Raw genomic sequence first — 12,967 nt, 5'->3', positions numbered from 1 at the left:
TAATTCCCACCTTTTATTAAACTAATTAATATTTAATTTACATTCTTTATTGTTAATTCTTAGGCTTAAATTTTCTAATCAAATATTCTGAAATGTTTGTCCAGTGTTTGATTAATTCAATTTGTCTCGATTTCTTGTAATTCAAGTTAATTTAATTAAGTGTTTTATTTTGATTTGTCATCATTTGTTAAATCGACATTTCTTTATTTTATTTTAATTTTATTATATTCATTTATAATATATTAATCCATGAAGTTTCTTTGAATTTAATGATTGATGTCTATTTCATTTATATTAAAGTTATTTTAAAGTTTTATCCGTTTGAAAACTTTAATGATTGATGTCTATTCCATTTAGAAAAACCCACTTGGGTATGTAAATAATTTTTTATCAATATATTGTCAGCTGGCTTCTTGCCAGCTGACTTTCAAAAAAAAAAAAAGTTTAATTATCTATAAATTTGTTTTAAATTAACCACTAATGATGATATTAATTAACTAATTAATCATTCTTTTTACAATCCGGATTATCACATTCATCTCCCCCAACAAAATATTAATTTCGTCCCGAAACGTAAAAGCTATCCGAACAAGACAAAAAATTTCGGATATCTTTTCGCAACTCATTTCCAAGCTAGCCACCATTGCACTGGATCACAGCATCTAACTCATCACTGGATGTTGATCTCATTTACATTTACGTTATTTCCTTACGTTGGTTAATTTTATATATAAAATACAGATATTTCAATTAATCTTGGCCATTTCAAAGAAACGAACTGTCTATCCTCAAATATCCAACTTCGGTTCCGATAATTTTTATTCCCTGCTGCTCAGTAACCGAAATTTGTTATAGGAAATTTGTCATACTGATTGTCACTTAGATTCCCGGCTGCTCAGTAATACAATTTTAGATTCCATTTTTGTAATAAAAATTTTAATTTAATATAATTTTTCTATAAATATACATCACAGTAGCACAAAAATCAATACAAAATATTCAATCTCTCTCTCATAATACAACCTCTCTGAGACACACACACTCTCTCTCTTAACCCAATGGAATAAAAAACTCCCTCTCTATCTCGTAACTCAACTGAATCAGACAAGGTTGAGTATCGGCTCCATATTCTCGAATCCAAAATCAACGATGTCTTACGAAAGATGGATGTGATTTGTAAAGAAGTCGTCAATATTCTAAATCGAGAAAAAGAAGGAAAACAACAAATTATTACTTTGATCAACGAGCTTGAGTTGGCGCGTACTGAAGTTAGTACTCTGATCAGCACTTCAGATCAATTACGTGTCCAGCAAAGGAGCAGTTTGGAAGCAACGCTCATGAAAACTCTGCAGACTACATGTCAGCAACAAATGAGCATGCTAGAGGTGGAGGCGACACGTGATCAACGTAATGTAACAACCATTTTTTAGACCATTGGATTAGGCAGCCTTGGGGATTACCCAATACAATATTGTTATGATATAAATATATCAAAACCAATAATTTTTAAATTGTTCAACAATAAAATACATGACATTAAAAAAAACAAATATTAAATATATGATATGAAAAAATACTCCTAAGTGAACAAAGTCATAAGATATGTGAAAAAAACAATCAATTTTGTTATTCATATTGGTTTTCTCAAATATCATAAAAGTGTTAATAATTAAATATTTTGAAAAACACAAAGAAAAAACCATAAATATCATAAGAGATTATTTGTTGGAAAATATATTTCTAGATTTATTTAAGAATAATTGGTATTGAGATATTTATAAACAAAAAACAGCACAACATATTCATTAAAGCATCACAACAATCTCATATATAATCATGAAGTTGTGATGAATAGAAAATGTTTTTCATCAAATACGATTTAATTTTTTTTTCTCTTTTGACCTTTATAATTTACTTCAGCAGCCCATGCTGAACTCTTTTAGCCCAAATCAATTTTATTTTTATTTTAGCTTATAACCAAGAGCATACTTCATAATTAAATGGGTCTACTGAATCTCCTCCATTTCAACTTTCAATGGACACCTCAATTTTTGTATTTTCTGATCTCTCTAATTTATTTCTGAAAGTTTTTGAACTATATCGTAAAAGTTCTTGACTGGGTAATTTAAATAAAGTGAGCAATGGAACCGGACTGGTTTTGCTTTAGTCGCACGAAGGAAGAGAAAGTTGACAGGTGCCTCCCTCTCTATATAAACAAGACTGGGTTCTGGAATACTCTACCCTTTGATCAGGTTTTTGCGAGGCAATAATTACTCTGTGGCTTTATGTGTATGCAAGCATTTCTTTTACTGTATCCATAAAAAATTAATATTTTAATATTAGATTTACTAGGTGATGTATCTAATAGGTATTGTACCTAAACCATACGGACAACCATATTAGATATATACCTGGTACCCATGGCAACTTTTCTACCATATCTGGGCAGCATAGCATAGGCCTCAAACCATCAAATAATGTAAAAAAAAACTTGCATGTATATCTCAATTATTACATTTTTATTTTTCAGATTAGTCCTTTACGCTGTTGGCCAGGGGGTCTATGCCTCTCAAGATCGATCGGTGACATTGATGTTGGGGAATTTATAGTTCCATACCTTTTTTTTTTTATGGTTAAGTGCCTAGTTAACAAATATATTATAATAAAAGTTTTTTACAACTATTACAATGTACATGGTCTTTTAGATCTGCTTCCATCTCATATGGCCCTTCCTAGCTATCTATTGAAATTAGCTTGTAGCATTATGCTATAGGCGCTTGCACATCCTCTAACACTTCCCCTAACCATTCCTCCCTCTATACTCAAGTTCCATACCTTATGTCAAACAAGTAAAGGTAGATCACTTAAAAAAAACTTTTTTCCATTAAATCCATCAGAACTCTAGTAGAATAAGCACCAATGCCGGATTTTTTTTTTCTTTTTTTCTTTTTCACCTTTTTATGGTAGCATATTTGGGATGCATTGTCTTCTGAGAGTGCCGCAAAATCATGCCACGGGTTGCCTGCTGAGCTTGCTGCTAGACAAGTTGTCAAGGTACTCATCATTTTAAATCTTTCTCTTGTAAAATGTTATTTGGTTATTTTTTTGCAAATTATATCCAATTGGTACTGTAGAAGTAAAACACAACTTGTTAAATTTAACATGGAGTAAGGCTTGGGTGCTATGGATAGCATAGAGGGCTACGTTGCTACAGCTCAATATTCGAGTTTTCAAAATTCTAACGGTCGATCCGAACCGTTTATCTTGTTCTCCATATTAATATCCATATTAATATGTGTTTGGAGACCAAATTTTACATTTTTTGAAAGTTTTTTACTATTTTTTTTTTGCTAGGTAGAAACCCAACATGTATTAATCTCTACAATAAACCAACAAAGACTAATTGAACTAATAAATGTTAATGTCAGATGTAAATACTAGTTGAACCAATAAATGTTAATGTCAGATGTACATACTAGTTGAACCAATAAATGTTAATTGATAAAAGTAAATGAACTGAAATTTGTACAAGCATCTACATCATTAGATTGTAAATACTAATTGAACCAATAAATGTTAATTGATAAAAGTAAATGAACAGAAATTTGTAAAAGCATCTACATCATTAGATTGTATTAAGAACGATACACAAACAAAGCATAAGATTGTATACATTTCTAAAAAATAACAACATAAAAGAATCTTAACAAATACTAAACTAAAATAAAATAATTATAAAAAAGTTGCTAAAAGAACCCCACGTGTCTAAAAATACTCCGGTTTTATAATTAATGAATGTTGATAACTAAAATTTGTTTTCTCAAATATACAACTTATTTTTGAGTAAAAGTTGGAGGTCAAGCCACTAAACTATTTAATACTCTTGTTATTACAACAAAGGATTTTCCTCATTCAGATTTCGAACCTATGACCTCTCACATGAAGACCATGTGTCTTTGCCACTAAATCAAAGGTTGGTTCTTAAATATACAACTTATTTGTTTTCTCAAGTATCATAAGAGAAAACAAAACATATTATTTGTTAAACAATATATTTAATTATGCATTTATCTAATAATAATTGGTTTTAGGATAATTATGTAATGGAATTATTTTGTTATTTATATTGATTTTCTCAAAGAGGAGGGTTTCAATACCTCATGCCTTTCATACCTCATCATACCTCATATTTTATATTTTCATTTTCAAAGTCTAAATTGTAGATTCGAACCATTCAACATGATATCCATACTAAAATATGGTTAGGGATAAAATTTTATAATTTTTTGAATTTTTTTACTATTTTTTAAGATGGGTAGAAAATCACTGTTTTTTGAATGGTTCAAAAACAGTGATTTTGTACCTATCTTAAAAAATAGCAAAAAGTTTCCAAAAAAATATAAAATTTTATCTCCACGCATATTTTAGTATAAATATTATGTTGAGCAGTTCGGATCAACAGTTTGGACTTTGAAAACGAAGATATAAAATATGAGGTATGATGAGTTATGAAAGGCATGAGACATTAGAACCCTCCTCATAAACTTATATAAAATTGAAACTAAAATTGCAGAATTGCGAGAGAAATTTTTGAACTAGATTTAGATTTACTTAAGCATTGGTTGTTCCCTCTAAATACAATTTCAATCAGATTTTAATACAAAATTTCAAACTAAAATAGTAATTAATTCATATAAAGATAAAAACCAAAACTGCAAGGATTTGAACTTTCTTTTTGAAAAAAATGAAGTCAATATTCATTTGACATGTAACATGAAGCAATAATTTACTCAATTTCAAGTAATAATTCTCAGTACATGGTCTCTGGTCCAGCAAAGTAAAAAAATAATAATTTTTACTAATGAACATATATAACAAATCGAAAATAATCATTTTTTTTATATAAATTATAGGTAGATTGGTTGCTTTTCTGTTAAAATAAAAAACTGAGGGAAATCTGTATATTTCATTAGAAATCAAAATAGTGTTTGGTGATCATCTGGTACACTAATAGCACACAAAAGCAATGCATCATTTGCCAACTTTTCTAATACTAGACAAGCTATTACTAAAAGAGATATTGTGAATAATATTGGTAATCACGTACACATAACATGTATAGAACATATTACAATAATATTATATATATGCACGATGAATATTTATCGCCACACGCGCGTACATAGAATAAGTAAATATGAATAAAGCATAAAAACTTTGAAATACAAAATATAAAAATAAAGCATCACGCTCTAAAACGGAATTCTAATTACCAACAACAGCAAACTGATCTCGAAACATAGAAGCTACTACCAGAATTTATGAAGCATGCAGTTGGCTATTCGATCATTTGCACATATTATTCACCACATCTTGCATTGTTGGACGGAGTGACGGATTATTATTCAAACACTCATACGCAATCCGAATCATTTTGAGAATCTCATTGATGACTTGCCCAGTTGGTGGATCAATGCGTTGGTCAAGAATATCTTGGAGTATGATTTCATCTTCATCAGAAGACGATAGATTGATCATATCCCCTGGGTGCTTTCCCAAAAGCAGTTCCAACATAACTACTCCGAAGCTGTATACATCACATTTCTCAGTCATCCTCATGGTATAGGCTAGTTCTAAATAAAGAAAAATAAGGTAAGTCAGATTGCAATAATGTTCATTTTTTTTCAATACAATTAAGTATGTTAATGGAAAGCACAAAAATAATAATAATAAAAAATAACCTGGTGCTATGTAACCGCATGTTCCCGCAAGTATGCTCCAATTAGAAGACTCTGGCTTGAGAAATTTAGCAGTGCCAAAATCTGAGATACTTGCTGTAAACTCGGAATCGAGCAAGATGTTTTTGGAAGTTACATCCCGATGTACTATTGGTGGATAACAATCATGATGCAAATGTGAGAGAGCACATGCAACATCTCTCAATATAACATTTCTCTTTACCCAATTTAGTTCGATTGCTTCCTCACTATTGAGAATATTATGTAAATCTCTCTTCTCATAATACTTATATACAAGAAATTTATTTTGTGGTGAGGAACAATAACCATATAATTTAGCAATGTTGCGGTGTCGAATCTGGGTTATAGCACGAATTTCTCTGTAAAATGATTCAACATCTAGTGAGGTTTCACCACCTGCTAACTGGATCTTCTTAACAGCTACTGTGAGGTTGTCTGGTGGTAAAATTGCTTTGTAAACTCTCGCATAACCTCCACTTCCTATGCAGTATTTCTCATCAAAATTCTCTGTGGCCCTTATAATTTCCTCATATGCGTCTCTCCCATCAAAATTCCACACGGAAAAAATGTCTCCTGATCTACTGGGATTGCCAATGTGCCCAAATTTTGCTTTTCTCTTTCTTGAGTATAGGAGGTAAAGTAGCCAGAGTAAAAAGGTTATTAATCCACCACCACAAGTTAGAGTTGCAATTAACTTAACCATTTTTAGTCTAGTTGAGCCACTCTTATCTTTAACAAATCCATCACACGAGGGAAAACCTTGAACAATGCCACAAAGATTTTTGTTGTGTACAAACCATTGTTTTAAGGCTTTCTGAAAAAACTTTTTGTCAGGCACTGGACCCTCGAGTTGATTATATGATAAATCCATGGTTAACAAGCTTAACATGTCGCCCAATGAAGACGGAATCTGACCGGTTAGATTGTTGTGAGATAGATTAAGATTTTGTAACATGATTAAGTTTGCTAACGTTTTTGGTATTTCTCCTGTCAAATAATTTGAGCTTAAATCTAGGAGATCCAATAAGTGTACCAAGTTTCCAAATTGAGAAGGAATATTTCCAATCATCCTATTATTGCTGACGTTTAATAATTCAATATTAACACAATTGCCTAGTTCTTCTGGCAAACTTGTCAGACTGTTTGACGATATATCAAGTTTTCTTATAGCTGATAACATTCCCAACTCTTTTGGTACATCTCCTATGAAATTGTTGTGGCTTAAATTTAGTTCATTCAAATTTTTTAATCTACCAAGTTCTGTCGGAATAACCCCCGATAGAGAATTTGATGATAGACGAAGACGTACTAACCCATGTAAGCTACCAATCTCAGGTGGTATGATTCCGCCAATTTTATTTCCAGATATGTCTAGAAATGATAAAATGTGACAGTGGGCCCACGTGGATGAAAGACTTCCTGACAATTGATTGGAGCTCAAATCCATGTAGTATAGATACTTGTAGACCCCGAATTGTTTAGATATGTCTCCACGAAATAGATTTGTTTGTAGAGCAACTACTATTAAATTGCTACAATTTTTAAAACTACTGGGAATTGGACCTTCAAATTTGTTATCACTCAAAACAACCCACTGGAGAACTCGCCCTTTGCACAAATCAGTAGGTACATATCCGGAAAGGTTATTGTAGCACACGAAAATTTTAGCTAACCTTGTTAGATTATTCATTTCCTGTGGTAAAGATCCAGATAAACTATTGTTTGCCATATTTATCATTTTAATCATGGTTAAGTTTCCAATAGTAGTAGGAATTTCTCCGCTCAAAGAATTTATAGACAGGCCTAAATACAACATCTTTGACAGCAAGCCAATTGTAGGAGGGATCGGTCCAGAGAGACTGTTATTATCTAGACCCAGGTAGAGAAGATTGGTTAAGTTTTCTAAATTCTGAGGTATTTCTCCACTCAGAAAGTTCTGTTGTAGTTCTAAATCTGTTAAATGGGTAAGTTTACCTATTTCAGGAGGGATTGTTCCAGAGAGATCATTATTCCAAAGGTACATATATTTTAAGTTTGTCAAGTTTCCAATATTAGATGGGATCAAACCGGAAAGACCATTATCACAGAGATCAAGATCGATGAGTTTTGAAACGAAACCTATTGATAGAGGAATTACTCCACTGAGTTTATTATGACCGAGATCAAAAATTCTAACAGAGGGAATAGCAGAGAAATTAAACGCATCTAATTTCCCAACTAGGCCCTTGTGGGAAAGAGAAATTTTACTAATGACTTGCCTTCTTTTGTTAGTGTCGCGACAAGTGATTCCAGTCCAGTTGCATGGATGGACATGTAGATTCCATGAGGAAAGTGGCTGTTGGGTTTGGAGAGTGGATTTCCAATGAAGGAGAGCTTGTGCTTGAGATATGAGAGAAGACTGAACTAGAGGCAGTAGAAAGAGTGCAAGGAACAAGAGAGTGCCCCTCATTGTTGTTGAAATGCAAGGAGTAAATATGAATAATGCATCAGAGCTGGCCCTCTTATAAACTCATGACTTATCAGTTCTGCACAAAGCTGGCCTTCTTTTGTTGGTATGCACTTTCAGAGTCTCACGTGAAAAGTGGGTCCCCTGCCTTCTCCAATATTTTCTTCGGATTTACTGTGTCAGCCTCTCAGTGCAAATCTGTAACAAATATTTTCATATCAGACTATTATTATTAATAAAAAGAAGAAGACTATACACATGGTTTAATTTGCATTTCATATTCTCATAATTGAGTATTTTATTTTATTTTATTAATCTGTAATTTTGTTTTTCGGTGAATCTAATAATTTGAATTTAGTTTTAAATATATTTTTTAAAAGGAAGTTTTTTTTTTTTATGATGGTTAATTGAAATAACTATAATTAAAATTGTAAACGAAAAGAAGAAAAAAAACATGTTCCAAAAAAAAAATAACTCTTTGGTAATGGACCGCGGTCACAGTTGTCAAATATAATTTTTAAGAGAGTGATCATTAAAATGAACCTGTATATATGTTTATATTTTATCTCCCTATCAAAAATAACTCTTATAATTCTTCATTTTATATAACGGAAAAATATTAGTTATTTCCCACACTACCTGAATAAAATTTAAGAAGACAATTCCTGTAGTACTTCTATAACTGTCTGTCATAACCGGAGAAATACCAAATTAATTCTTTTGAAAAAAAACTTGATTGCCAATTTTTTTTAAAAAAAAGAAAAAACAAAGAGAAAACATCATAATCTAACTATAGTTTGTCTATAGTGACATAAATCTGCTCCATATCGTGATCCAGTCCATACGTTGACGCCCTCAGGTCGAAAGATTAATTATTTTATTTTTAGAAATATATATATTATATATTTTATCATGAAGGAGAAAGATTAATTATTATTTTCAATGCACTAAAATATACTCTAAGATATTTTTAAAAGTGAAATGAAGTAATTCATAAATAAAAAAAGTATATTTTATTACTGTGCATTATACGGAGAGAAAAAAATTATTAATTATCTGTAACATTATGTGAATAAAATTTAAGAAAATACTAGCAGTACGATTAACTAACTGTTCGCAATAATAGAACCTAATAATGCAAAAAGATCGCTTATGGATTGGTTAGTAGTAAAATCATATATGTATCTACTTTTATTTTTCAAATAGAGATACAGATCGGATATTTAACAGATACAGATACGTATCGGATATGAACCAGATACCGATACAGATATCTATCTTTTATAATAGTAAATAAGATAAAAAAATTAATAATATATATTAAACTATATAATATATATCTACTATTCGGATACGGATAATTAGATACGTATCAGATATTAACCAGATACCGATACATATATCTATCTTTTATAATAGTAAATAAGATAAAAAAACTAATAATATATATCTACTATATGGATACGGATAATTAGATTTAAAACCATATAAGTTTTTGTATCCGCACGGATATTTAGATATTGAATATCCATATCTAATTTTTGAATACATATTCAGATACATTCGGATAATATCCAACCCGTTTGCACCCCTGCAAATTAAAGATCCGAGTCTTTCAGATAAGATAAAAGAGAGGTTCAGAGTATTCCTTACGCACATTTCAGATAAGATAAAAGAGAGGTTCAGAGTATTCCTTACGCACAGACAGAAGTCTTCTCCATATATAGCTCAAGTCTTTAATTGGTCATTACGATCGACAAGTCCTTTCGTTTGGTAGCATCAAAGTAACCCGTGAAGTCAATTTTATCGGCCATGCACCTAAATAATGTAGTCCTTTCGTTTGGTAGCATCAAGTAACCGGTGAAGTCAATTTTATCGGCCACCTAAATAATGATTACATATAGTGCGTTAATCAATCCACTGTTATACATTTTCAAAGGAGAAATTAGTTGAAAATAGTTATTTTTCAGACAAATCTGAACCATAAAAACAATTATTCGAGTTTTCAAAATCCATAAAAAACGGGATATTCAATAAATTGGACTACGGTGCTACGGGTTGCATAGAGGACTACGGTGCTACGGCTCAATATTCGAGTTTTCAAAATTCTAACGGTCTATCCGAACCGTTCATCTTGTTCTCTATATTAATATGTGTTTGGACACCAAATTTTACATTTGTTGGAAATTTTTTACTATTTTTTTAGATTTATTGAAAATAGTTGTTTTTCAAACAAATGTGGACCCACTACTACAAAAATGGTCATTGTACACTGCACATTGTACACGGATTTGATAATTTTACCTAAAAACCGTGGAGAAATTGTAATTTTTTGGAAGCCCGAAATATCTGTGGGATCTCTACACGGATGTTTATTAAAGAATCAGTGTAGAAAGCCTTGAGAGAGCTACACGGACGTTTATTAGGAACTGTACACGGATTATTATTTAAATAACAGTGTAGAAAGCTTTAAGAGAGCTACACGGATATTTATTAAAGAACCGTGTAGAAAGGTAAGAATTGTACACGGATGTTTATTTAAATAGCAGTGTAGAAAACTTGAGAGAGCAACACGGACGTTTAATAAAGAGCCGTGTAGAAAGGTGAAAATTGTACACGGTTTTTTGTTTAAATAACAGTATAGAAAGCCTTGAGAGAGCTACACGGATTTTTAAGTAAAAAATCCGTGTAGAAAGGTTATTCTAGGGTTTTGGTTATATAAAAGACCTCCTTCTAGCAGCACCATTTTGATCAATTAATACTCTCTCTCTCTCCTTCCAGAAGTGTCATTCTGATTTCTGTGCACAAAGAGCTAGGATCTGAGATCTTTGAAGTTAATTTGTATTTCTCCTCTCTATCTTGCTAAGCTTAGTCATGTATATATATATATATATATATATATATATTTCTCTTTTATGTTACTAGCTTATTATTGCTTATTTAGGTCAATTATTAATTAATGCATGCATGCTTGATTTGTTAAGATAATGTAAATAATTAGTGTAATGTGGACCATTTTTTGAAAGTGAGAAGTAAAGAAAACGCCTAAGGTCTCCATCATCAGATCTGAGAAAAACCGTTGAAGATCAGTACTAACGCTTCCGCCTAAAGATGTCTGCACTTCAGAACTGTAAGATTTAAATTACTTTGCTATTTTATTTTGAATTTACAGATTCTGGATTGCTTGTGTTTTTTTAATTGCAAAACACGTCATGAATTATTAAGACTATCATTTGGTATCAGAGCCATCGTAAATTCATATAAGATGCAATAATTTTTTTTTATGAAATTGATTTTCAATGGTTCGTATAAAAGCTAGACAGATTCAACTAATTTTATATATAAATATTTTCTTATAATTTTGGATGAAAATTTTAAAGGAGAATTTTTATTCCCTATTATGTATGCACATATATGTTGATCAATAGATTCTTATTGGAGATGCAATATGTTGGAGACCTTTAACCAAGATGCATCATGTCATGGATCACATGGGAGCTCCTTTTTTGATATGTTGGATCTAATACGCCTTAGTTTGTATGAAATTTCGGTCCAAACTAGATCATAACCAAGAGTTTTGGCAATTTAAGCCCAACTTAATGAATTTTGGGCCAAAGCTTGATCATGTGATTACTAAGTGGTAAGGATATAACTTTTATACAAACATTGTATTGGATCCTGAGGAGTATATGTTATGTTTTATCACATGAGATTGCATGTACAAAAGGCTTTGTATATATATATGTTGCATGAATTGTAATCTTCTACCTTTTCTTGTTACTAACTAATACCAAATTATAATTGTAGTATGGACCAAAGCAAAAGTGTTACATCGAGGAGCAAATTGACGATGTCAGATGTATGTGGACAAGGCAGTTTCAATTTAAATTTTGTAATGCTCAATATGGATTTGTATAATTTTGTATAATTTAGTGTACATAAATTATTTATACTGTTGTATAGTTTTGGAATTATGAGTTTAAAAGACCTCTGTTTAATGTTTCTCTGTTTTGGAATTCTAATTTTAAATGGCTAACAAAATTGGAAGCTAGCCACAAAAAAAAAAATGGGAAAAAAAGAACAATTCTACATGGACATTTAACTAAAGTCCGTGTAGAAAGGTATTTAAACATTAAAAAAATTGAAAAAAAAACAATTCTACACGGACATTTAACTAAAGTCCGTGTAGAAAGGTATTTAAACATATAAAAAAAAATAAGAGAGCTACACGGACATTTAGCTAAATATCCGTGTAGAAAGAGTAATTGTACACGGACATTTAGCTAAATATCCGTGTAGAAAGGTATTTAAACATATAAAAAAAAAATAAGAGAGCTACACGGACATTTAGCTAAATATCCGTGTAGAAAGAGTAATTGTACACGGACATTTAGCTAAATGTCCGTGTAGAAAGGTATTTAAACATATAAAAAAAAATAAGAGAGCTACACGGACATTTAGCTAAATAACCGTGTAGAAAGAGTAATCGTACATGGACATTTAGCTAAATGTCCGCGTAGAAAGAGTAATCATACACGGCTGTTTATGTAAATATCCGTGTAGCTCGGTTATTTTGAGAGCAACGCTGGCAAGCGTTTGTACACGGTTATTTATGTAATAATCCGTGTAGCTCTCGATAATCGCACACGGGTAAATATCCGTGTGTAAATATTCAGGGATTTCTAAACCCTCACATTCCACACGGTAGGAAATCCGTGTAGCTCTCCTATTTATGTCCGTGTACAATCACTTATTTTGTAGT

The 12,967-nt window shown here is 31.2% G+C and overlaps 1 protein-coding gene across 1 annotated transcript; it reads right to left on the bottom strand.

The window, feature by feature from the left end:
• Positions 1–5,346: 5,346 nt before the first annotated feature.
• Positions 5,347–8,208, bottom strand: LOC144548401 (uncharacterized). Its single transcript, XM_078297061.1, has 2 exons — positions 5,742–8,208; positions 5,347–5,633 (listed from the first exon to the last, which is right to left on the bottom strand). Exons 1-2 carry the CDS (start codon positions 8,206–8,208, stop codon positions 5,347–5,349), a joined length of 2,754 nt encoding a protein of 917 aa, XP_078153187.1.
• Positions 8,209–12,967: the final 4,759 nt, after the last annotated feature.

Source organism: Carex rostrata, chromosome 33, assembly GCF_964058835.1.
Source record: "Carex rostrata chromosome 33, lpCarRost1.2, whole genome shotgun sequence".
Taxonomy (NCBI): domain Eukaryota; kingdom Viridiplantae; phylum Streptophyta; class Magnoliopsida; order Poales; family Cyperaceae; genus Carex; species Carex rostrata.
This window is presented reverse-complemented; position numbering and strand designations above follow the sequence as displayed.

Coding starts and splice junctions, on each gene's coding strand:
- LOC144548401 (XM_078297061.1), bottom strand. CDS start 8,208: ATGAGGGGCACTCTCTTGTTCCTTGCACTCTTTCTACTGCCTCTAGTT. Junction 5,634..5,741: donor ATGCGGTTACATAGCACCAG/GTTATTTTTTAT, acceptor TTCTTTATTTAG/AACTAGCCTATACCATGAGG.